At 41.0% G+C, this 26,432-nt stretch overlaps 2 protein-coding genes and 1 long non-coding RNA gene across 3 annotated transcripts; 2 read left to right on the top strand and 1 right to left on the bottom strand.

Annotated features, from left to right (window-relative positions):
- The first annotated feature begins 1,198 nt into the window (after positions 1-1,198).
- Positions 1,199-19,714, top strand: GPNMB (glycoprotein nmb). The gene is made up of 11 exons (XM_083825970.1): positions 1,199-1,463; positions 6,344-6,490; positions 7,200-7,343; positions 8,642-8,815; positions 9,878-10,036; positions 10,501-10,809; positions 11,894-12,016; positions 12,730-12,832; positions 13,735-13,940; positions 16,374-16,461; positions 17,609-19,714. The coding sequence occupies exons 1-11, from the start codon at positions 1,214-1,216 to the stop codon at positions 17,760-17,762; spliced, it is 1,857 nt and encodes a 618-aa protein (XP_083682096.1). The 5' UTR covers positions 1,199-1,213; the 3' UTR covers positions 17,763-19,714.
- LOC310895121 lies at positions 19,553-20,911 on the bottom strand. The gene is made up of 2 exons (XR_014580468.1): positions 20,796-20,911; positions 19,553-20,212 (listed from the first exon to the last, which is right to left on the bottom strand). It is a non-coding gene; the product is annotated as an uncharacterized lncRNA (long non-coding RNA).
- Positions 20,912-21,028: 117 nt separating this feature from the next.
- On the top strand, positions 21,029-26,108 carry MALSU1 (mitochondrial assembly of ribosomal large subunit 1). Its single transcript, XM_083825973.1, has 4 exons — positions 21,029-21,232; positions 22,158-22,330; positions 23,872-23,953; positions 25,277-26,108. The coding sequence occupies exons 1-4, from the start codon at positions 21,055-21,057 to the stop codon at positions 25,462-25,464; spliced, it is 621 nt and encodes a 206-aa protein (XP_083682099.1). The 5' UTR covers positions 21,029-21,054; the 3' UTR covers positions 25,465-26,108.
- Positions 26,109-26,432: the final 324 nt, after the last annotated feature.

The raw sequence follows: 26,432 nt of genomic DNA, 5'->3' as shown, positions 1-26,432 counted from the left end.
TGCATCCATCAGGAGCTTTTAAGAGGACAGGGCATCAGAATCTGTGTTTCTGAGAAAAAATGCTGGCTGGGGTGCTCCAGGTAGTGACAATAACTTACAGTTAATAGAAAATACTAGAAGAAAAAAAAAAGGATACTAAGAATAAATAAAAAATATTAAAAAAAAAAAAGTCATAGTTGTAAAGTCCCCTCCCATTGGGCAATCTCTTCATTTTGTTTACAGTATGTTGGATTTACAGACTTCCACCTGCCTTGCCCAATATAAAAATGGTTTAGTGTTGCCCAGCTTGCTGGTTTCTGGCTAAACGGCGTCTCACTTGCCAGTGATATTTGGGATCACTGAAACCACTGTTGAACTCCCGTCTTGAGGACTGTATTTGATTCTATGCCTTGTCTCATCAAAGCTTCTTTTCTGCTGCAAACAAAAGCAAGAAACTTCATGAGACTGCCAGGACCGCAACAGAATTCAGTGGTTGCATTGCCTATGGAAGACCACCTGGGGAAGGTGTCTAGGCTGATGAAGCATGTTGAACCTGAATTTGAACCATAAGTGCAGTGTTTGAAAGTATTACCCTCCTCCTCTTCAGCCTCTGACGACACCTTGTTATTAGGTTGGACAGTAAAGTCTACTTTTAACGTATCTCTGTACAGCGCACGCTACAATGAAGTGCTTGTCAGTGCTTTGGTCACGGCACCTTGTGACCTAGATATTGACTGGCCATCACTACACAGTCTGTGATCATACCTCTAGTTGTGGGCATGTCATATCGCACAGCTGTGGCACGGTGGTATATGCATGTGCCCACTAACCAAAGCTTTTAAATATTTTTTTCCTTAAGGATCATTTCTGATCAGGAGCCATGTCCAGGGAAATGCTAGAATCCGCCAGTCTCCATTTAGTTTGCAGTTGTTGCCTAGCATGTGGGAAGAGAAACATGTTTAAGTAGTGATGGGCCCATCAAACGCAATGAGCCGTTGCAGTAATACTAGCAAATCAGGCTAGGGTGAGAGTTAATTTGGATTTCTGAAAATAAATGGTCCTAATTTAAAAACAAATTAAGTACAAAAATTGATCATAGTATAAGACTAGTATAAAAATGCCTGCAAGGTAAATGGTGTGGCTCTAAACAGGTCTCTCAGAAATCCCAGGGAATGCTGAAAGCAAAGGGAGTGAGTCATAAGCACATGAGCCGAAAGAAGCTGAAGACAAAATCATGCATCTCTGCTTAATTCCATCACATGATGAGTCCTGGGGCCCTTCATTTAATTGGAGAGCTGCGCAGCGGAGAAACTTTATTCACTTCTCAGCGGAGACTGACGGAATTGCTGCGTGCAGGAGCTGGGCGCCCTCCGCTCCTCCGTGTGCGCCGACCCGACGTACGATCCCTCACACCATGAGCAGGGTTTGCTGCCACCTCGGATTCCTGCTCCTGGCCGAAGTGGTGCTGTGTACAGCTGCCACACGTGAGTGCTTCCTTCATCCCTTTCCTCTCTCCTGTCCTGAGACTGTGCTGTAAAACCTGCTGCTCCTTGCAAGCGTGGTGGTTCCTGCAGCTGTACTGGCTGTAGGGAAATGCCGAGAGCTGTCCGGTTGTCTCCTGGCTGCGCTACGCAGATACTCAGAGTTGACTGGAGCCTTGGTTAATTTCCTCCATTTCTAACAATAATTCCTCAGTTCAAGAGTGGCCAAAGAGGCAGAGTGGATTTCTCATAGTCTGCTCAGCTGTTGCTGGGAGAGGCCACCAGACCTCTGCATCCTGAACCTCAAGGAGCCCAGTCAAGGAGCTGGACCTTCCAGCTGGGGTGGACGGGCACTGGGCTGGTCCTTGCCTTCTTCCCAGACTCCCAGCTTGGTTTACAGTCTTAGGCTGACTCACTGAGCTTGGTGCTAGGAACCCAGAAATGGGAATTTAGGGTCAAGTTCCAGCATCTGTGAGAAAGAAACTGAAGAAAGAGCTGAGGCTGAGCATACCGCTAGCCTTGCACCTGCCTCCAGTGAGGAACAGTCATGGATGTAGAACTGGACAAGTGTATAATGGTATTTACCGAGGATACTTTCCCAGCCTCCAATGATTTATAGCACCAGAACTTCCTCAGTCAGATGTAGAGCCATTGTATTTAACAGTTTTTAATGGACTTCTCTTCTGCCAGTTTGTGCACTCAGGTTTTGGCTGTAACCCATGTAAATTTTGAGCACACACAACATCCTGCCAGCAAGAAACTTCACAGCTTAACTGTGCCTTGCATGAAGAAATATCTTTTTTTTTTCTTGTGTGTGTGTGTGTGCTTAGAACCTATAACCTGCTGATTTCATTTGATTCTCCTTAACTTTTGTACTTTCAGAAACAGTGAAAAATTGCTTCTTTCACCATGCTGTTCTTGATTCTGTTTTTGTATTCTCCTCTGTCACCTCTTCTCCTGGTTCAAGACATGGTCTATTTAGCTGTTCCTCATACGGAAACAATTCCATCCCTTTGCAGCATCCTTGCCACCTTTCTCTGTAATTTTTTAGTTCTTTACACCCTGCTTGAGCTGCAGAGAACAGAGCAGCATATGGTATTCAAGACATGAGCACACATGGAATTATACAATGCTGTAAAGACATTCTGATCTCCATTCTCTAACCTTTTGCTAGGTTTTCAACTATTCCCGAGCACTGCATTCAAAACTGTAAAGCTACAAGATCTCATTTCTGAGTGGCAATAGCTCGTTTAGAGCCTCTCATTCTTTAACTTTACCTGAAGTTACATTTAACCACGCTGAATTTCATTTTGTTATATTGTTGAGTCATTGAGTCTCATCCAGCCCTCCTCTCTCCTACTCTATCACGCTGTCTTTGGCAGATTAAAGAACTTCACTGTTTACCTGTTTTCCAGATGATTAACATTTAAAATTATTTCAACAGTGGAGGAAACTGGCCACTTGTTCACAGCTTTTGGCTCATATATCCTAAGCAATCATTTACTCATGTGAAATCCTTCTTGTCCCATGGTAACTTAGTTCCTTTATGCGCCTTTAGCAAGGGGCCTCACCAAATGCTGTCTGGAACTCAGGCAGACTGTAACAAACAGGTTACGTGCTCTCTGGCTCCCTCAGCAAAACTTGAATATATTTGTGAGGAACGCGCTCCTTTTATGGAATATAATATTAATCCCCTGTATCTGCTAATTCTGTTCTTCACTGCTGTTTCTACCAGCTTGTCCAATTTGAGTATCACGCTTTTTGTAATCCTCTAGATCTTCCCTGGAAATGTTTTTAAAAACTGTCATCGCAGTTGCCAACTTTTGTTTCACAGCCACTGAAGCAGTTTTAAGCAAGACTTTACATGCTGTGGTTAGCAGCTCATTTACTTCACTCTTGAATAACTTCCACACCTTTTGAGCCACTTGATCTAGACAACTGTTTTGTTCGTTAATTTCTTCTATAATTCTTTTTTGTGCCAACACTTCATTTTGAGAGATATTCTCCATCATCGTAAAGAAAAACTCTGGCACAGAAGTCTCTCAGGCTCCTCCTTTGTGAATGAAAATGTAAACTAATATATTTTATTTCTGTGCCATCACTTTATCTTCCTTGAATGCTTCTTCTGTATCTATATCATCTATTGGCCCTACAGACTTGCTGGCAAGCTTTCTACTACTTTCGTGTTTTAAAAAGTTTAATTAGTATATTTTATGTTTTTGCAAGTTGTTTCTCAAATTCTCTTCTGTCCTGCTTTATTATGTTCCTACATGCAACTTTAGAAAGTTTACATTATTTTCTGTCTTAGCTTAGCCATAACATCAGCCTTTTTCCATTCTGCTCTTTAACGATGTCATCTTTTTATTGCTATTCTAACATTCACTTTCTCTCTTTCATGGCTAACACACTATCACAGGAAATGCTGAACTTCTTTTCTATATTTTTCACCAAAATGAAAACCAGAATGAGAAAGAAGAAAGTCCATCAGAGTTAAGATCTTTTCTCCTATGATCACCTCAACAAAACTATTACAGAAATCATTTCCTTAGATTGTATTATTACTGTCTATTTTGAACTGAATCACTCTAATATTATGACCAACATCTGTTCTTGAGCGCTTTGGGTTGGATTTTTTTTAGGTTGTTTTTTTTGTTTGTTTGTTTGTTTGTTTTGTTTTTTTGTTAAAGAAGAAATATGTAACAGCTTTTCATTCCTTTAGATTTAGCAATGGAAAATCTTCAGCTAAAGTATTTGCTCATCTTAAAAATGCCTTTGTTTTGTCCTGAAGCTTGTGAAATGCTTTATATTTGATTGAAGTAAACAAAGCACATCAGGGAGGCACAGAAATGCCTAAGGAGCTTGTGATTTGGAAGCAGTGACCACAGTTATTACTAAAGCTGGACCGAAAGAAAATGACTTCTGAATTCAAAGATAGTTATTCAAAATTCAAAATCAAAAGCTTTTATAAAATTAAAAGTGTTCCAGCTCTTTTTGATGAATTGAATACTTGGGAGAAAAAAACAATGATTGAAACATTTTGAACTGACAAAATCAAAACATTTTAATCATTAAATAATTTTTAGATAAAATCAAACAGAATGGGAAAAATTAGGAAAAAAATCCCTGACTACTTACTTCCAAATAAGATGAAATTAATTTCTTGACATAAAATGCAATTAAGCTTGATAAGCCTTTGTGAAATATTTTTATAGTCTCTAATCTGTTGGTTTTTTTCCCCTGAGGAGTTTCTGGAGGACAGTATTACCCAACTCTGTTTCTGACCAAGACTGAAAATAATAGAGCATGTGATACAGGCCACTGAGTAAATACCAGTCATGATGTTATGCTCTGCTCACATCAAAATATATTAACTCTTCAGGAAAGTCTTGATCCAAGTGGTCTAAGTGAGACTGTGAGGAGTTCCTGCAGGGAAAAAGAGTATGGGAGATTATGTCTCATAAAATCTGTAAAATTTGCCCTTTTCCTCTGACCAATCAGTCCTCAAACCTCAAGAGACTAGGGAGAAAGCTACCAGCATCACTTCAGAGTGACCACTGAGATGGGACTGGCCAAGGGAAGTCCTGCCCAGCAGAAATTTCTCTGGGTGATAAAACGCCAAGAGAAAACAGCTCCTGCCTCTTCTTCAGTGCCGTTTCTCTGGCTCTTCCTTGCAGTAAAATTAGGAGTCACGTGCCCATAAAGACCGTGCTTAGACTGGCTGCACCTGCTCTGCACCTTTCCCAAAAGTAGGAGAAACTCCAACACAGTTGGTTTTGTAACACCACACAGGGCCATTCTTGTCCTTCTTTATAGGTCTCTGCATTTTCCTTGAAATCAACCAGCTCTTTGATGCATTTGCGAATAAATCTCAGAAGCATCCAGCATCTGGTAACTTTAAAAGTCATGAGAAGCAGAAATCCTAACTCCCTTGATGTTGTGACAGAATGGCACACCCAGCAGTTACCTGATTAACATGACAGAGCTGTTTAAAGCCTCCAGGCTTTAATGGAACTCTGCCTATGAGCCGGTTTATGAACATCTGTGGCATCCTCCAGTGTTTGACGTGTTCCTACAGGTTACTTGGATATTTATTTTGCTTCCCATTGTGACAGAAAGAGGGATCCTCGAAGGCCTGGGAAAAGTTTGAGTCCGTCATTTGTAGTAATATGAGAAGAAAGAGGTTATTAAAGTTACTTAATCTGAGCCATTTTAAAGTAATAGGCATGGAGCTAATATGTTTTTGTTGTTATATTACAAACACATTGAATTTACTACTCAGCTCTGAATTTCCTTTTCTGGAAATGCCAGCTTCTGTTACGATTGGTTCCACCCCTCCCACCCAAACCACCAGCCAGCTCACCAGAGAAGCCTCACTGGGTCAAAACTCATTCCTAGCATAACTTCCACTAGAGCACAACACAGACACACTGTGAATTTAGCCTGCTACCCTTTCAGTCACAGATTTATTACCAGTCAAGCACAAAGCAGTCAGCAATAGCAATCAGGCTGCCTCTTTACAACTGGCCTGACTGTTGCATGGTTATCTCCATTCATAAGAACAATTATTGCTCTGATATGGTCAAAATGTTGTAAAACTTTGCATTCTTCCTCTGGGGAGCCTGTAATAGTGCAAGCAGAAAAATGTCAGTCTGTCAGTGGCAGAATCATCTTTGTGCTGGTTGTAGCTGATTTAAATGTTCAGAGCTGCAGTGAGCTGCAAAATTCTGTAAGTTTCTGTAATTTCTGTAAGTTTCCACTGGCAAAGAGTTTTCTAATCAGTACAAGAATACAGCCACAATGAGAAGGCTGTTCAGCACGGCCACAAAGCTTTATAGGATAGGAGGGAACGTAGTAGCCCATTGCATGTTTGCTTTTCTATCTAGGGTTTCAAGATGTGCTGAGCAACAGAAGAACTCCTGTTGCATCCTACAAGCAGCTACAAGGCTGGTCTAGTGATCAAAATAAATGGAATGAAAACCTTTATCCTTTCTGGGAGGAAGATGATCCCAGGTGGAAGGACTGCTGGAAAGGTAATTGCACATATGCAGTTCAAAGACACTGAGAAAATTGGCCATAAAATCCACTTCACTGGAGAGTGCGGGTGCTGCAGTGCGTTTTTCATAAGTGCAATATTCATAGCTGCTGCAAGCAAGAGCAAAGTAGAGACAATTGGGATTGATGCCATTACCGGAACACTGTCTGAAGAAGCAGAATAGTGAGTTGTTACAGTAAATGCTTTCCCATAGCTCATAGCCTCAGACATGAATACTTATTAAGACGTATTGATGGCCAGGGCTCTAGGATAACCCTTTCTTTGAAACATGCCCTGCAGGATATGTAACTTCAACTTCTACCTCAGTAGGGTACTGTGGGCTTCACTTTAACAGCTTCTGTGGAGAGCCTGTTTATTATCATCTGCTCTCAGCTGAGGTCTAACAGCTGGAGAGAAATACAAATATTCACCTTTGGAATCTATCAACTCCATGGGTAAAAAGCTCATTCTTAGCTCTAAGAAGGAAATGAATGACAGAACAGTAAGTTATGTGGGGGAAAATGATGAATACCCATTGTTCTAAACTGGGACTTTGATGAGAGCACAAATGACTTAGGAGCACAAATTCCCTTGGAAAGAAAGGAGGAATAAATAAAGCAGTTCTAACATAAAGGGTACACACCTGAAGGTAGCTGCTGCTCTGATGCATCCATTAATGCTGTGAAGACCAATTTTGTTTTTTACAGGAGGAAGAGTGACAGCCAAACTGGTCACTGATAGCCCAGCACTGGTAGGATCCAATGTGACCTTTGTTGTGACTCTCCAGTTTCCCAAGTGCCAGGAAGAAGATAACGATGGCAACATTATCTACCAGAGAAACTGTACCCCAGGCAAGTAATGGCAATCTGCATGCACTGTACACGTCTCACTATGGTACTGGTGTGAAAGCACCATAAATTTTTGAAATCGTGAACAGTCACGGTGCTTTTAACTGATAACTACACTAGTGTCTAGCCGGTGTCATACCTTTTTCCTTCCTCAGAAGGTCGCTGTAGTATTTTTAGCATTCTGCACCTGTTACATATAATGACCAAGTAATTTAAGGAGATTTGTCTTGAGTATGAAATTGGCTTCCCAAAATACTTTAATTGGCTTTAATTTGGCTTCCTAACTAAACTGGTACTGCTTTTCAGCTCAAACACAAGGTTGCACAGTCCCTGGGCGAGTACAGGTTCAACTGATCACTCAGTCACACTGTTTTTGTCAAAATTTGTAAAGCCATCAATTTATAGAATTGAGTTCTTTTGTTTCTTTGTTTGTTTTCAATTGCAAATTGTAGAACTCACTAACAATCTTTTGTATCTTGAAAAACTCGCAAAAAAGTGTAAGTCTCACATTCCCCCATTTTAAGAATTGGAAACAAGAAGAAAAATAAATAAATCATTTAAAAACCAAGCAATCTCTTCATCAGAGAATCGCCTTTTTTATCTTATTTATATGTTCCCTAAGGAAAAAAAAAAACAAAGCCATAATGACTTCAATGTTTGAAGCTGCCAGTAATTTTCATTTCAAGGCATATCAACATTTTTTTCAGCCTATGTTCTACTTTTTCACCATCTAATGTTTTGTTAACTGTTGATACCCATTCTCTACTTAATGTCTGTTGTGCAGTTTGAGGAAGGAAACTGTCTTTTTATTATTCAGAAAGGAACTGAAATTCATGTCTAAGTTATTTAAAGGTGCCGCAGAAATTTTTTTGACAAAACAAAATAAGTTACTTCCTCACAGTGCTTCCATGGCTGCCATTTCTACTTAAAATTTAAAATTCTGCTTTCCAAATGCCAGGGCAAACTAACTAGTTCCAGTGAAACACTACAGTTGTGTGCAGTTGACAGAAATTTTTGGACAAGCAAATTAAATTGTGTCTGGCCCATGACACTAAATTTTTAATCCTCTAAACAAAACAGTTCCAAGCAAGAAAAATGTGGTGTTTACACTAAAAACAAAAACAAACAAAACAAAAACAAAGTACAATCTTGGAAGAACTGAATGTCAGTCTAAAAATATCCCACTTACTCTGCTGCTTAAGTGCAGAAACTTTGCTGTAACCTGGGGTGTCTGCCTCCTGTTTCCTCATTTACTGCACAATTCTCAGTTGACCAGGAACATGTCCTGTTTCTACATTTAGATTCCCCAGCTTCCCAGGATCAGTATGTCTACAACTGGACTGAATGGATTGACAGCTGTGGCTGGGAAAACTGCACAGGCAATCACAGCCATAATGTATTCCCAGATGGGAGACCTTTCCCTCATCATCCCGGCTGGAGAAGAAGGAACTTTGTCTACCTGTTTCATACATTCGGTTAGTACTGCAACATACCTCAGTGTGGCTGATGCTGCAAAGCTTACATTCATTCTGTACATCAACTCATTTTACTAGTATCTTTCATTAAAAGTCCTTAACAAGTGGAGACTCTGAATTCATTCCCCACTTTCCAGAGAGGCCACCAATTGCTCTATTATCTTCTGCTAGATTTGGAAAACATGTATTGCCAGATCTTCAAGTCTACATTCACAGCACTACCACTGAAGAAAAATAATTTCCTTTCCATAGTACTCAAGATACTTTTCTAGTAAAACAGAGGGTCTAAGCAGGTCAGTCAGATGACTTATTGACCAGCCACTGCCACTTCAGATTCTTAAATTTAAGAGAGAACTTAGAGCTGTATATGTTCAGATCAATTTAATGGTACAGCACATCTTGACTCTGGCAAGAAGGTGAAAATTGTCAGTGACTGTGTCATACTGTTCTGGTCACAGATGCTGATTTTCCAGCTGCGAGTATGTAATGGCTGAGCTATTCCTGACATTGGCCACATACTGAATCTTAGTATCCCAATTTAGGTTGAGAAAATCATTATCATTAGTATCCACGCAAGTAATAATGTCCCTAATTTTACAGAGAGGTGACACCTACCTCAATCTGCTCACATGAAGAAAAATGAATAAATGTATACAAAGGGTTCTGGGGTATGAAGCAAGAGGCATTATATCTTTTTGCTACACTGAAGGCAAACAAACACAAGACGACTTAAAATGCCTAACACGTAATACCATCCACTACATAATCCCAATAACATAACACAATTTCTTTGGAAAGATGTAGATGCCTTGGCAAATGCCCTTTCTTAGATCAGTGAAATCTGGGACATCTGACACCTTTGAAAAAAACCACAGAAATAATGGGAGTAAACACATTGAAAAAGTGCTCCAAAAACACTTGCCAGATAACTGAAAGACAATCCTGAACTATACATTTTGATTTAGACAATCTAAGTTTCACAGAGATATAGGTCTTCAAAAAACAATTTCTCATAGCTAGCTTTAAGGAGAAAACATATTACAAGTTTGTGTTCTGTTTCAGGTCAGTACTATCAAACAATTGGACGATCTTCGGCGATTTTTTCAGTCAACACCGCAAATATCACTCTTGGCAAACACGTAATGGCAGTATCCATTTACAGGAGAGGGCACTCAACATACATTCCAATTGCAAGAGCAAGTGCCATTTATGTTGTAACAGGTGAGTGTGCTGAAATAAACTGATAAAATACTGGGGGCATTTGTTGTTTAGGTGTTATAAGAATTCAGCACACACATCATCTGGCATGAAGAGAAGGCTGAGAAAGGTTTTTAATACAAATGTGAAATATCTGGTAAATTGCCTTGAATAATGTAATTTATGTTTGTACCTATCTCAGTTGTGACACCTCTATGTTGTAATGAAGAATGATTTACTAGAGGAAACATGGTCTTCCACAGATGCCTGTGATTCCTTATTTGTTCCCATACCTTTTTTGGGTACCTGTTTCCCACTAACATTAACTTGCCAGATCAGTAAATCAAACTAAAGTGGAAACCCATGTAAAAAATATTAATGTCTCACATTCTGACTCTCGCTGTTCAGAAGCTTTGGAGCTGTTTGTTGTTTGCAGCCAGATACATATGCTTTATTTTTCTTCCTTTTTTTTTTTTTTTTTCTGGCAGAAAAGATTCCAATATTTGTGAGTATGTCCCAAAAACATGACCGCAACATCTCAGACTCCATTTTTATCAAAGACTCACCAATCACGTTTGATGTGAAGATCCATGATCCCAGCTACTACCTAAATAATTCTGCCATTTCCTACAAGTGGAACTTTGGAGATGGAAGTGGCTTATTTGTAGCAAGCAGTGCCACCACATCTCACACCTATGCTCTGCAAGGAAACTTCACTCTGAATTTAACCGTCCAAGCTATTATACCTGTACCTTGCAGGCCAGTAACACCTACCCCACCACTGCCCACCTCAGCAGGTAAGAGTTTGTCAACGCGCAGTGCTATCAGCAGCTCTGTGAAGCTCTGCAAACTGTCCATAGATTGGTTTAAAGACAGAATCGATAAACACATAGAGATCATTTACACCTTTATAAGCCTAATTATCGCTTACACTAAATCTAGCTATACCACCACAGTGGTATAAAGGCATAAGGGGGTCTTCAGATGGACCCAGCATATACACATTTGGTTTTTTACCCTCTGCTTTGCCAGATCAAGTGGTTTCACTCTTGCCTACTCAGAGACATCTTCTGAGGTAAGATGCAAATTTTAACTGAGAAAGAGGTATTTCAGAACACTTTTATAGCCGGTTCCTTTCTAGTTTGCGTTAACTTCCAACCCAAATTAAATGAGATTGAATTGAACTAGAAAAAACGTCCTCATATTTAAAAATATGGGATTTTCAGATGGCATTAACCCAGAATGGCTCTTCCACTTTACATTTATGCACTACTGCATTTCAGAATAACTTTCATTATGTTCAGTATTGGTTTATCATCTAAAAGTTTTATTAAGGTTTGCAAAAGGACTGCAGTTTAAGGCTGGGTAGTTAGAACAGTACCACTATTAAATTGTAAATCTGCCTATATTTTTCAAATTTCATAATTTTATTTTTTTAATGAAATGTTAAGTGAGAATGGAAAATGAAAGGAAAGACAGAATTTTCACTACTTCCCTACTAGCTCTAATGTAGAGCAATGGAAAAATACCTACTTTTAAAGAGAGCATTTCAAAGCTTTTATTGGCCTTTGGATTTATTCTATTATTGATGTGGAAGTTTTAAAGAAGTGTTTAATTATACCAAACCTTGCAGTCTCACTTTTACTTCACAGAGACAGGTAACTAGTGCAGAGACTACCCAGGCTACTCCAGGGTTCTACAGAACAGCTCACCACGTGTTCTCTTACAATGATCCCATACAGATAAATATATTACTGCATAACTGTAAAGCAAAATAATCCATGACATATGACTTGAATGCAGTTGAAGGATATAGCCATGTTCAGAATAACTGTAAGCAGAACTCGTTGTAAAGCTATTTTTCCTCCCTCAACTCAACAGTAATGACTGAAGCATCTTCTAATTCAACGTCTTCTGCCACTGTTGAGACAATGGAAGACAATCCTGATGGAGGCTGCCATATTTACAGATATGGATACTATACAGCTGGTATCTCCATTGTAGGTAAGGACACAAGTCAATACCTGGAGCGAAATGGGGCTAATAATGTACTATATGTATGGTAAAGATGGTGTTTATTTAAGCCACACATTTATCAGATTAGTGAGACCCACAGTGAGATCCTTCTCTTGGACATAGCTGACATTTTAAAAGATTAACGTGCACATAGCTAAGTGGCTTACTTTGGCCTCTGTACATACTCTGCCAGGTCAGGTCAGTAGCAGAGGTTACGGTGCGTTGGTTTCAGACACGTGAGTCTGAGCATTGGTCTGGATGCCTGCTGATGGTTGCCCCTATGATACACGTGGGTTTCCAGGCACTTGGTCTGGGAAAGGGCTGGTGGGGATGTGAGACGTTCTTTTCTGTATCACCAGCTTCAGAGACTGGCACACCCCAAACATACAGGCCTGAGGGGTCACATTAGGTTGAGTAGACCTTGGCATGCACAGAAGTTGTGGTTAATGGGAAGCGGAGGTGATTTTGTAAAAGAAATAACTAACCATTTATAAAAGAAAAATAAAGTGGAGCAGAAAGGATCAACCTCCCAGGGAAAGCACTGGAACATTTCACAGCTTTCAAACCCTTCAAAATGAGTGCTAAGGGAGGGAGAAGGTTATGGAAAACAAGACTTGACCTGAGCATCAGCCAAACACTTGAGGTTCTGTACACACAGGCTTGTCATGTGTCCTACAGTTGACATCTGTTTCCTCTCCCAGAGGGAATCCTTGAGGTAAATATTATTCAGATGACAAGCATCCAGATGACAGAAAGTCAAGCTGAAAATTCACTGGTTGACTTTGTTGTTACCTGCCAAGGGAGGTAAGTGTGTAAATGAAATTGTCAATCATCTTCCCTCTTTAAAAATAATTAGGTGCTGGAACACTGTCTACGCTTAGATGCAGCTGAATGAACTAAAGCTGGGAACCGCAGTGTTTCTATTTCTTGACTGGAACTAAAGATAATGCAAGTCTCATTTGTAAACTATGTCAACAGAGGTTATTGCCAGGCTCTTAGGATTCAGAACAAATGGCAGGCCTAAGTAAAAGTAATAGAACTAGATACTGAGGAGAAGTAATTCTATATTTTCCTGGCAAAGACAAGATTTCAGCACTCACTGTGAAATTGGAAGCAGTCAACTGAAATTGGAAGGAAACCCTTTCTTTTTGGCCATGATTTTTTGACACTTAGAGTAAATGGGTGTGTCCAAGCCATTTCTTGGAGAGGAAAATGTTGCGCTAATATCCCTGGCTTCTGGAAGAGCATTTGAGTTGAGAGGACTGAGAACTACGAGAATTGTCTTGGCAACACAACTAGAAAACAATTAACCTTTCTTAAGTTAATGTTCACTTTGTCAGCACATGGTATTACACATAAGAATCCACATTCCTTTCATAATGATGAATTAAATGATGCATTAAAGGTAACAAACTTTATAAGCTGATTTGAGGCATTTTTTTCTGTGATCACAATAAAATGCTAAATATGGAAAAAAGCAGACAATATTATAGATGTATTTTATATAAAATCCACGTGTGTATATATAAAATACATAGGTATGTATAAAGTACAGATAATATATTACTACCTTGTTCATAAATCACTACAGTATCACTGACTTGAGTAACCAGGCACCAGCATAATACCGGGGCATCATGCAATGTGTCTATAAGCCGGCCTAATAGGACTGAACAGATGTGATGCATTCTGTCTTCCCACCCCAGTCTCCCCACAGATGTCTGTACAGCAGTTTCTGACCCCACATGTCAGGTGTCTCAGGGTGTGGTATGCGACCCCATCGTCATCACTGATGAATGCTTACTCACCGTAAGGAGAGCTTTTGACAAACCTGGGACGTACTGCATAAACATCACCTTGGGGGATGACACAAGTCAAGCCCTTGCCAGCGCGCTTATTTCTGTGAACGGAGGTGAGTCTGCACAGAGCTGATGTGGGTTGTCTGTGAATAGCTTCTCCTTGTGGTCATTTCCCTGCTGGGGGGAGAACACAGGAAGGTATGTAGGGGTTTTAGCATGCCTCGAGGCCTCAGCTGAGATTGTGCCATCTTATGTGAGAGTCCATATAACGGTAAGAGACAACTCCTTCCCTACGGGAATCTTAGATGTTAGAACTTGATTTGATTTATGTGTACAACCTAAAGAGTACAGCAACCGTACAAACCCTTCAGCATCACAAAATATAGTGTTCTTAAGCTGTAGTTTATTTTTTCTACCCTATTGGGCAGAAAAGTAGGTGAGGGACATGCCAGTCTACTCTGCACACGGAGAAACAGGAGAAACTAAGAGCAGAATTCAGCTCACTTGAAAGAGAATAAAAGCCTACAGCTGAGCTAGCTGCCCTGAGCCCTCTCTGTAGCCCATTGATCTTGACCAGGTTTCTATTTCTACTTTAGGATAAGATGAATCAGGTTCTGGAAAGGCCTGTGTCATTCACTGACTACAAAGTGTGCCCAGGGCAGCTATTTCAGAACAGAAGGTTTACTTTTGCTCAGCTGACTATAACTGTGTCTTGCTTATAATTACCCAAGCAGTCTTTGACAGAGCCAGGTATTAAATTTGGTCTCAAGCAGAACCCCAAATGATCATGCTGTCTCTCTGCTCCCACCCCATTCCCCTTCTGACCTCCCACAACAATGTCTTAGTGATTCTTCTGAATGCTTTAATTAGCATCAGCCAAGAGACTGACCCTTTGCGGGCATTTGTAACAGTATTTTTGGCTGCTTTTATTTTATCCAGGTATAAAATTAGCTGTACCTAGATCAGTTCATGGTGACTAAGACACAATTCCTGACCTCTAAATGTATTTAGGCTCCTGAAGATGAAAATAAGCATGCAGTAGGATTTTTCAAAACTTTATTCACAGAGGCTAAATTTAGCCCCAGAAGACTGTCTCCCTAGGCTTCCTCCAGGAAGAAAAGCTAAGTTGTATTTTGGGACTTCAGCTATAATCATAGCAGAATTAGGATCTAAGAGAGGTTGCTGCTGAGAATCACCTTCCATAGGAGCCCATCTGGCGTTTCCAACCATTTCCCATGTGCCATGATTTTCCACTCATTTCAAGGAAAGGCAAGTATTTATGAATTTCTGAAAAATCCTACAATTTGGTGCCTGAGAATACCTGAACACCTGTCCCTTGAAGTTTAGCAGGACTGTGCTTGAGTTATGCAGGCGTTGCATAAAACATCAGCTCTTAGCCTGCTTAAACTGCTGCTGAAAGGGTTGCAGTCCTATGACTTAGACCTGTCCCATCAATGTGTGTTCGTTTGCAAACTAATTCAAAGATCTACCTTATTAATAAAATAATGTAAATCCCTGCACTCTCAGCAAAAAATATTGTGTAAACTGGGAATGAGGTCAAGCCTTCACAAATATTTTATCAACAAACTGAAAAATGCATGAGGCACATGTAACAAATAAATGGTAAATCCTGATCTGATATCTTGATTTTCACAGATATCAATTATAAATTAATACACTGGAAAGGTGAACCAACACGCACTTCTAGGTTACTCCACTGCATAAACACTGTTAGTAATGTGAGGACCAACAACATGTATCCATCTCAGCAAACTCAATAAATAGGTTGAAGTACAGCCTGCGGACTGGAAAATTAAGATATTTAACACAAATTTTAAAAAATGTACTTGTAATCATCACCTTCTTCTTCCATCATATACAGTGAATTAGGAGTAGATATGAGTGAAATGGTTAATGACAAACCGGAAGGCAGAGCTCAATGACAGGTAGAGCCTAAAGTTAATTTCCCAGAACTGAGAATGTTAAAAAAGCAAAGCCCTCGCCTCTTGAATAAGGCAAACGAGCCTGGGTTAATCAGGTTCTCAGCCATGCTTTGCTATCTTAGCATGTGGGGCTGAAACAAAGATGAAGAATATTTAAGAAACTCCATTTTTATTCCCTTTTCCTTTCCCCCTGGCTATCACCCCTAAGAATAAGCAGAAGTTGATTCTTACATCACAGCTTATTGGTGCAAATGGTCAAGGCGATTGGCAAGGAGCAAATTAGCACCACCTCGTGGGAGGCCAGCAAGAGACTCAGTTCCCCTCCATGCTGGAAGGGCCACTGTGCCTCTGAAGCATGGCTCATGCAAAACCAAAGCCCAAGTCACAGCCTGCTGGTACTGAGAGTTAAACTGATCAGGCTGTGAAAACACCACCGCCTGCCAAAGTCACTGACCTCCAATGCTGAGCTTGCATTCCGATATTAGAAGTATTAAGTGTACTTCAATCTTTGCAGCAATCAAATTAAAATGACATTTTCTTTAGAAAGTCTGTCTTACTGTAACAACAAGGCTAACATTTAATCAAACTATTTCTGAACTCTAGGATCATCTTCAGGAACAACAAAAGGTGTCTTCATCTTCCTTGGTTTGTTGGCAGTGTTTGCCGCTGTTGGGGCTTTTGTCCTTTACAAGTAAGTTGCTAGTTGCTAAGATTAAAAATAGTTCAGGGAACTGACAAGAATATTAGTTTAAATTAATAAAACCTACAGCTTGAGTTTGTGTTAGTTATATTTTTGTTTCTTTTTTTATTGCTGTTCACAAGTGTTCTAGCAAATATTCAAGAAAATGAGATTACTGGCTTAAGCCACAAAACCATCAGAAAACATGTAAATATTAGAAAAATTAGTAATAAAAGGCAGCCTGTGAACTGCATGTATGCAGTAAGCAAATTCAAACTGCATGATGTGATTTATACATGCATTAAAACCAAACAAATAGAAATTTAATTTAGCGTTAAAACTCTTAGCTCTGAGAGGGGATCTCACCAATGTGTATAAATACCTGAGGTGTGGGAGACAGAGGGATTTGGCCAACCCCTTCTCAGTGGTTTGTGCGGATAGGACAAGTGGCAATGGCCACAAAATGGGAGCACACGAAGTTCCGCACCAACATGCAAAAGAACTTCTTCACGGTGAGGGTGACGGAGCACTGGAACAGGCTGCCCAGGGAGGTTGTGGAGTCTCCTTCTCTGGAGATATTCAAGGCCCGTCTGGACGCCTACCTGGGCAGCCTGCTCTAAGGAACCTGCTTTGGCAGGGGGTTGGACCCGATGATCTTTCAAGGTCCCTTCCAACTCCTACAATTCTGTGATTCTGTGATTCTTACAAAAGTACTGTTTGTGAATGACTGACAGATTAAGAATTAACCATCAAAATACTTGATTAAATAACTGACAGATTGTTTGGAAAAAAGGATACTGGCCTGCAGGAAAGTGGTTCAAAGAAGCATGTATTACTGCATTTCTAGCTTGGACATTTCTCATGAAACTTTAAGACTGCACTGAGACTCCTGAGTCAAGAGTATGATCAGCCCTAAGAGCCAGTGGTGAGAAAGAAACACTTCCACACAGCAACAATACTTGTCTGTGCAACAGAGCCTTCTCATTAACCAGCCTTAGTCACAACTAACTAATATTATTTTTGGATTTAAGGGGGAAGGAGGAAAAAGAATACATGCTATGAACACAATTAATTCTCTTATGTGCTGGTTGCACGCTAAATGTGGATCTTTGTTTAAATGTCTTCCAGCAACTAACTGTACACATTCTTTCTCTTGCAGGAGATACAAACAATATAAACCTATTGAGAGAAGCGCACGACAAGCAGAGAACCAGGAGGGACTAAGTGCTTACTTCAGCAATTTCAAAGCCATTTTCTTCCCTAGGAGCACTGAAAGAAATCCTCTCTTGAAAACCAAACCAGGCATTGTTTAAACCTTTAGTCTGACACTATTAGATTACGTACAGGACTCATATCTGAACTGTACCTTGATGTTTTGGGTTTTTGGTTTGTTTTTGTTATAAAAACAAGGGCTAAGGGGAAAACGTAGATTGTTTGGTAACTTTTGGGGGCTTGGTGCAATCAGAAATATTAAAATAGTCCTTCTTAAAAAACAATTAGGTAGTTTTGAGCACTTGCTGTTCTTGTTTGTGATCTAGGGTATAGTTTTCTAAATAACTAATCCCCCCCTCCATCTGTGTTTTCTTACTTCTGGGTTAACTACCTGCAAAACTAATCAGATCCATAACCTGCAGGGGGAAAAAAAAATATTACTAAACAAAGAAAATAAGCAATTGTAAATATTTGGTCTTAAATACACAGTCCAGTACAGCTGTTTTCCACCTTAGTGAGAGACATGCCTTTGCTGGAAAGCAAGCTACAGGTGGACAGGTACGGGTTATGTCTGTGGAACAAAACATTGCCATGACAGACAAGGCCCATCTGCTTGGCTATTCCTACTGAAACTTTTTACTTTTAAAGAAACACGAATTTCTGCTTGTCCCTTCATCCCTCCTCTTTGAACGCTTACTCAAATAAATGAAAACCCCTAAATGTAAATAAAACACTATGATCCAGTTTTTGCTTTTGAATGATCCAGCCTAGAAACTGTAAAGTTCTGCAAAAAATCAAAACTTGTTGACTTGTTCACTGTAGCTGCAATTCTGCATTAACAAAACTTACATGGAAGCCTTTCTGAAGTGACACGGTCTTCTAGCTGTGTGTTCTTGTAAGTCTGCTTTGTGGCGTTTCGTAGTGGAAGACTAGAAGCAAACTGCTGAAGTCTGGGTCACCGGATGATATGAAAAGGAGAACATCTTATTTGTCGTAGGGAAGAGGTTGCTAAGAAGATTAACTGAGATGAGAAAGCAGGCCAAAAAAATGCTTTAAACAATTTGTTTTTCATAAGTGCCTTATTGTTAACATTAAAGTTTTTAATCAAAATGAAATTAACTTTCAGCTAGGGGCAAATGCCTTTACACAATCCTGTTCTAAAAACTGAATTCTTTGAAGAGCTATATTTCAATATATTTAGCTTATTTACTGTATCTTGGAACATCTCTGATACATATTGTTCTTGGTTACTGAGGCAATAAAAAGCATAAACAGATTTCCTGGTATCTTCGTGGACCTGTCAAATGCTTGTCATTTACAATCTGAATGTAGTCTTCATTAGCACTTCCCCTAGAGTGCATAGACACAACTTGAGGATATAAAAAATACAGATTGTGACATACCTCTGAGGTTAGGTCTTAAAATTCAACGACCTCTTTTCTTCTTTTGTTTCCGTATTCTCCAATTGTTTTAATTCTTTTGTGGCCATTTCAGATATTTTATTAAGAGCACCATGTTTGGTTTCATTCTGTCTTCCTTATGTATAACAAGCTATTATCTAACCATAACTGGGCATCTAAAATAATTCTCTCACTTAAACAGAGACCAGTTCCTACAAAAATTGTTGTCAGAATGTTATGACCCCTATACTGTCTGACTCTGACTTGTTGCAGGACAGGGGTTTAGTCAAAAGCTTAAGAAAATCTGTAATGAAGCATGAAAAAACTGATGTCTACCACAGTTATAACGCACAGGATTAGTGATGATGCACGTGGCTGACCTAAGCTATATGCAGAAAGCATCTTGTTTCTGTAGAACACTGCATTTTGGGAGCTCAGAGACATCTTAGGCTTTTGTATAGAAACCAGCTTTCAGATAAAGAACTTTCTTCATCTTTCACCCAAGTATACAGTATAGCATACGCTATCTTCCTTTTGCTGTAATGTCAGAATATTAAATTTTTATAATTTGATTTTGCCTTTTCAGCTGTAACTTCCCTTCCATAAATGAATGTTTAACTGCTGTATTGACAAATAAACCATCTAATAAAACATCTAAAGAGTACTTTTTCTTTATCTCAGAAAGAGACAGTCAAATAGGTAACTTGATGAGTTGTCTAATTACTGATCAAAACAGTACCTACCACCAGAAAACAGATATGGATTTGCCTTAGTCTTAGTTTACTTATGCATATCTGGTATTACTTATTATTACTGCTTATCCAGCAATGTTTGCTGTTGCTGTTCGAGTGTACTTAGAACAATGGCACCACGAACCTGAGAAGTGGTGAAACTTCCTTAACCACACGATGGCTGTGGAACCCAGTTTCAGAAGAGATCAGGACAAAAATGATCTTCATGTCCATCAAACGCAAGAACAGCTAACAACAGATTTGTGAATGTCAGCGTATGTGCTCTTAGTCATATGGTCGGGATTTCTGGGTAGACCTGTGTGGGGCCTGGAGTTGGACTCGATGATCCTGGTGGGTCCCTTCCAACTCGCGATATTCTATGATTCTATGATTCTAATATGGATAGGTTTCAGGCATCCCCTTTGGAGAAATAACATCAAAGAATGACATCAAACATAAATGTACATGATCTTTAAAAACGACATTTTCAAACACGCCATCAAGAGAAACAGAAACATTAGTTGGGTAGCAAGTTTGTTTAAAAATGACTTAAAAATGAAGTACTGTTTCAAACAGCTTGCTTTGTTTGTCCTCCCCCTATTTGCTGAACACTTCTTATAGCACACAATTAAGAGATCCATCAGATTTAACATTCTTTTCTTACTAAAAGTATTTCTGAGATGAAACTAAGGCTAAAAAATACCAGCTCCTGAAGGGACTGTAAAGAAAGCAAACTATACATTGTAAGACACATCCAGATACCGTGGCCTCATAGTGAACACCTTCAGCCCTGTAGAGTTGAATTTATTTAAAACTAAAGCTTTTATCACTACAAGTGTTTGAATAACAAGATTATGCCTTTTAAGTTTTATAACCATTGTTATTATCATCACTTTGTGAGGGAAAAACAGAGCAGTAATTCTTTTGGCTATTTTTTTATGCGTCAGTGTAAATGCTCACATCTTCAGGAGGTTACCCCCAGTAAAAATAAGTGTATTTTTACCCCCCTAGTTTCCAGCCAGCTGCATCTTTTTTAGACCAAACTACAGCCGGCGCCCCAACCCTGAAGCGCCCCAAGGTTGGGTCGCCCCGACTCGAAGCCCGCCGCCCCCTCAGCCTCGAGGCGGCCGTTGCGCACGCGCCCAGCTGCGCCCCCCCCCCGGACCGACAGCGGGACGAGCCAATGAGGTGCGAGGGCGGCCGCAGCGCTGGCCAATGGCTGTGCGGGGGCGGGCCGTGGCGGCGGAGGGCGGCCGGCGGGGATGTGGCGGGCGCTGCGCGGGGGGCGCCGACTGCTGCGGCTGGGGGCACGGCCCCGCTCCGCTGCCGCCGCCCGCGGCCCGCGGCCGCTCCTCAGGCTGGCGGCGGGGGGTGGAGGAGGAGGAGGAGGAGGAGGAGGCAGAGCGCTGGGGGCGGCGGCGGAGCAGCGGCGGGCGGCAGGTAGGGCCCGCTGGGGGCGGCCGGGGCAGGCGGGCGCTGCCCCCCGTGCCTGGGGACCGCCGCCGCCATTTTGTGCTCGGGCCCCTCGGCAGGGGGTCGGGGGCAGCCCTTGGCCGCGCTGCTGGGCTGGGGGGAGGTTCGGGTTGGGAATGAGGAGACATTTCTTCTCAGCAAGAGCAGTCAGGCAGTGGGACGGGTTGCCCTGGGAGGTGGTGGAGTCGCCGTCCCTGGGGGTGTTCAAGGAAAGGCTGGATGTGGTGCTTGGGGACATGGTTTAGTGGGTGACAGTGGTGGTAGGGGGACGGTTGGACCAGATGGTCTTGGAGGTCTCGTCCAACCTTAATGATTCTATGGCAGAGCAGGCTAGAGAACTAAAGTAAATAAAAATAAAGAAGAGGCTGCCCACTGCATCACATCAGCTCCATTTTTGGTATATTGATCCCATCTACTTAAGATTTTAGAGTACTTTCATCACCACATATTATCACGGGCCTATTGGGGCCTGTTGACAAGCATTGTTTTGAAATATTTTTAATGTGCTTGAAATGAACATCTGTTGAAGTACTTAGGTTTCATTCATCTTAATCGTCACGTGTCTGATGATAGTATTGACTCTAATATGTACGAATAAAGAGAACTAAGTAAGTTACCTAAAAGAAACCTGGATGTTTGCTAACTGCTCTGTCTAGTTATAGAGCATTATTTACAAGGAGAGTGCTTAGTACTCAGGTTTGATGATTTTAAAAAATGGCTTTTAAAAGTCTTCCACATTGGATTGTCAGTACAAACCAAACTTCACAGTGAGTGGCTAGCTTAGGCTATAATTTAGTTCATTGCCGTTTTGTGTTTTTAATAACTTTCAGAGTGGTTCATGCTTGCAATTTAAGAGAGAAATTACTACTCTCTTATTCTTTTTCTGTTCCAGATACTGCAAAGTTCAACATTGACTTTGTTGTAGCTCTACTGAGGCAAGAAAATGCGAAAGACATCTGTGTCATCCAAGTACCTCCAGAAATAAAATACTGTAACTATTTTATAGTTGTGAGTGGATCTTCAACACGACATCTCCATGCAATGGCACATTATATGATGAAAATGGTAAGACAGTTCCCACTGCCCTCCCTAGGTTTTTGGGATTCATTTTAGGAGGAGACACTCTGAAAGTAATTTCCCTAGGTTTGCAGGTATACAGATGTACCAGGCAAGATGAAACTAATTATCCTTATGTCATTTAGTTCTAAATACACCTACCAACTAACTGTACTTTTCTCCTATAGTGACGGTACTCGATATGTAGAGATTATAATTTAAAAATAGCCCTCTCCGTATTTAGAACACTGGTGACAGTAGCACAGTTTGGTGGCTAGGATGAGAGCATCCATCAGTGATGTGAAATGGTGCTGCTGACTTGTGTCCGTGTCTGACTTCTGTCCAGCAAACTTCATAGCTATTACCACTCACTCTAAAGAGAGAGATGGTCTTTTTCAGTGCCTTTCTGAGCAGGTGAGGGGAATTTATTGTTCTCTGCAGGAATTTATGCACCTTTGCAAACTAAAATTGTGCCTCAAGTTAGAAGTTGCATTAGTGTGATCTGAATATAAGTGTTTAATATGTACTCTATTGCTTGCATAAATTGCTAGTCTTAAATCAATAGCCCTTCATCTCCCCCAGACCAGGATAGATCAGTGAATACTCCCCAACTCTGCAAAAATGCCTGTGCACTACAACAGTGTGCTCCCTCTGGTGGCTGCAAGAACATCTCTGTAAGTGCAGAGCCTCTGGGGAGAGACACGGGTCTTCCTGTGCTTCCTAAGAAACTGGGAAGCTTGGCCAAGTACTCACGAGTGGCAGAGCTTGCCTGGCATTGAGAGTTTTGTAGACAAAATAAGGTGAAGCATAAGATGTGAAGTATAGCAGATGCTGGGGCAGCTGGCTGGCTTTACTGTTACAGTACTTAAAATGTCACGGTAATGGCAAACTACACAGCCAACTACCTACCTTGTCCCAGCTGAGATTTTGCAGTCCTGCTTTTAATTTCTCCCATTTCCTCTATCACAGTAATTCATAGCCTGTAAATCTGTATGCCAGCTGTATTTTCTCCATCTTGCAATGAGTGTTCAGAGCCCGCTCTCGAGGGGCAGGAGGCTTGTTTGAACACCTTCCTCATAACACCAGGTCAAACTTGTTTTCTCCCCACCTCCCCTTTGCCACTGGGCATCTCCATTTCTGCATCCTTAGCTAGCCAGCACGAAACACCTAAAGGTATCTGAAAGGAAGCAAATCTTGATGGTAATGGAAGTTATGGGGAACCTATACCTGAAAGACTACTTTATTGCTAAGTAACTATATTCAGTATTCATCTCAAAAAATGGCCACCCAAAACTCATGGGTAACTATGGGAATTCTGAGTACTGGAACTCTGATAGTAAGTCTGGTAGTAAATCCCACTGATAGATATGTACTTATTTTCCAGAGCTGCAGCTGTATATGCAGCCCTCAGAAGCAGCATTGAGTTATCTATCCCATTTCAGATTTAAAACAACACTCAACAACTTGAGAAAGTCAGGTTTATCTGTTAGGTTTGAATGCTTTTAAATAAACGTGAAGTATTTCACTTCCTGCTGTTGCTTCTCTCCCAGTACAAGCATCAGAAAGAAGACACTGATCCTCATGCTCAGATTGAAGGGAAAGAGACGGATGACTGGCTGTGCATTGATTTTGGTAAATATTTGTGGATCTGACCTATATGAAGTTCTGCATGGGCCCTTTGTTGAGGGAAACATCTCACTCTGAGCCCTGGTTGCTGTGGAGAGTTGACAACAGTCTGCTGTTCTGGAATTCTGGTTGTTTTTATTGCTTGAACTCATTGAGCTACTAAATTAATTTTCTCTAAAATCATGGGCACTGAAAAGAAAGTAGAAGCTGCTCTTCAGTGGCTAAAACGGGTCTTTATAACTTGAAGATAACAGTAGCAAGAGAAAAGCTACTTCAGTAAATTTTCTCAAGTTTATACGATCTCTGGGCGAGCAGGGGCTCTCTGTACGTTTCCTTAATCATGAGCTGTTGAACAGACTTTGCAACTGTCCAGGTCATACCATGGCACTGGGTAAAACCACAGTCCTAAAGAAACCGAGTTCAGTTCCTTGTTCTTCACGTGCGAAACTCTACATAAAGACTTTACCTTCAGAAAGCGTTTCACCTTCGCCACTGTCTCTGTAATCTCACCCTCTGAAAGAGAGAACGTGAGTGGGCGAGGAGGCAGTGCAGTGATGAGGCCTCCGTTACTTTACTGTTCATGATTTTTGATAATCATAAACTGAAAACTAATTGCATTTGAAGGGCATAACTACAAAGTACACTGCAATTAGTTTTACTACTGTTTTAACAGACTTAATGAAACCCTGTAAGGAAAATCATAATACAATTAGCTGGTGAGGCTCTGTCAACGTTTAAGCCTGTTTCACATTAAAAAACACCTGAGAAGCAGGGAGACACACCTAAGGAAGACTAATGGGCTATAGCTGCTTGTCATCTGTAATGGAGGAAAGCTGAGAGTCCACCTGTAACTGTGGAGAAGGGCTTCTTTCAGGTAAAAATTCCTTCAGCTTATGACTTCTAGGGGACAGAAAGGGGGCAACTTCTTTAGTCTCAAGTGTTATGATACTGTTTTAAGTCAGAATATTGTCCTTCTTGTTCTCCTGGCTGTAGTCTTGCACTGTTTGGGAGGAATGACCAGTTCCTATCTATCTTCATGAACAAGAATCACCAACTGAAGAAGAGCCCTCCATCAGCTGACCTGTTCCATCTAGCCAGAGTAGGGTTGGAGGGCTCAAACTCTTTGTACAGCTGGAAGCACAGTTGTGCTTTACAGTTCATTAATACAGAAAACTAAGTTTCACTGCTTTTAGGTTACTAAATTCAGCATACTTACCCCACCCTATTGAGTTAAAGCCTGTATGTGAATATTTTCAGACTTACCTGAAGGATTGCCCAGAACAGTTCACTTCCTACTGCTCAGCTGTTGCGAATTTCTGTTCCGTGCAGGTAGCATAGTGATGCACTTCATGCTGCCGGAGACACGCGAGACTTACGAACTGGAGAAGTTATGGACTCTGGGTTCCTACGATGACCAGTTAACACAGATGACTCCACAGTCACTGCCAGAAGACTTCATTCTTGGGCTGACTTCCCAACAGCAGTGGGAAGCGCCACCATCTTGTGACAAGAACTGAATGCAGCTGCTGAGGTGGCGAGTAGAAAGAGAAATGAGTGTGCCTTAACAGACATGAGAGGCATGCAGGCTTCAGTGCTGACTCAGCTGTCAGTGCAGTTGATCAGCACAAAACAATGTATTTACTGGATGTGCCTCGGTAAATTGCTGAAGGAGCTACCAGAACACGATAAAGAAGGAACCGTATCACAAGGGAGCTTCTTGGGAGAGTCACTCCCTCACTGGAGTTTTAAATAGAAGTCTCTTCCCTGCTCCGTTGCAGCTTGCCCTGAAGCTCAGGCATAGCCTCTACACTGATCATTTTCCTAGTACCTCTGAAAGGCCTGCCCATAGTGGCAGTGCACGTGAAGTTCCTGTGAAAAGGCTGGAGTGCTGCAAGGTGAAACATGAAATACATAGTACAGTTTAGATGCGGTTTGTATTAAGCCAGTTGCTTCTGGTCATAATGAAGCAAATCATGTGCTGAGTTGAAGGAGGAGAGCAAACATAATGGCATTACTGAGCGCATAAAAGCTAAGAGCAGCAGTGACAAATAAATGTGTCTTGAATTAACAGAACAGTAAGTCACTTCTTCAGCCAAGGCCAATCTGTTTTTAATAATAATAATAAACTGAAGAGCTTGAGCTCTGTGCCTTCATATTAAAACACGCAGCTTACTTTAAGTGTGCTACTGGCCCATCTCTGGGCTGTCCTCTCACCTAGTTTCTGGAAAAAGCAATGAGGCAAAGGTGCTATGGCAGCGTAAACCTTCAGCCCCTTTGAGGTGGGGGAAAGATCTGCAGGAAGCCCTTAGCACTCAGCGTTACTTGCTGTTAGGCAGTTCAGCAGTAGTTAGAAGAGCTTCAAGTTGGTAACAAAACTTGCCTTTATGTAAAAGATGTTTTTTCCCACTACAGGACAGAGCTGTCAGCGGTACAGTAGAATATCTTCCTTGAAATTGGCCCTGCCATGCATCAGGAAGGAGCAGCA

The sequence above is a fragment of the Anser anser genome (genome assembly GCF_964211835.1).
Source record: "Anser anser genome assembly, chromosome: 2".
Classification (NCBI taxonomy): domain Eukaryota; kingdom Metazoa; phylum Chordata; class Aves; order Anseriformes; family Anatidae; genus Anser; species Anser anser.
This window is presented reverse-complemented; position numbering and strand designations above follow the sequence as displayed.

What these genes read in the sequence shown, in the direction of transcription:
- MALSU1 (XM_083825973.1), top strand. Translation starts at nt 21,055, where the DNA reads ATGTGGCGGGCGCTGCGCGGGGGGCGCCGACTGCTGCGGCTGGGGGCA. An exon ending in GGAGCAGCGGCGGGCGGCAG is followed by an intron (nt 21,233 to 22,157) that starts GTAGGGCCCGCT and finishes TTTCTGTTCCAG; the next exon opens with ATACTGCAAAGTTCAACATT. An exon ending in CTGGCTGTGCATTGATTTTG is followed by an intron (nt 23,954 to 25,276) that starts GTAAATATTTGT and finishes TGTTCCGTGCAG; the next exon opens with GTAGCATAGTGATGCACTTC.
- GPNMB (XM_083825970.1), top strand. Translation starts at nt 1,214, where the DNA reads ATGCATCTCTGCTTAATTCCATCACATGATGAGTCCTGGGGCCCTTCA. An exon ending in TGCCATTTATGTTGTAACAG is followed by an intron (nt 10,037 to 10,500) that starts GTGAGTGTGCTG and finishes TTTTTCTGGCAG; the next exon opens with AAAAGATTCCAATATTTGTG. An exon ending in GCTTATTTCTGTGAACGGAG is followed by an intron (nt 13,941 to 16,373) that starts GTGAGTCTGCAC and finishes TCTGAACTCTAG; the next exon opens with GATCATCTTCAGGAACAACA.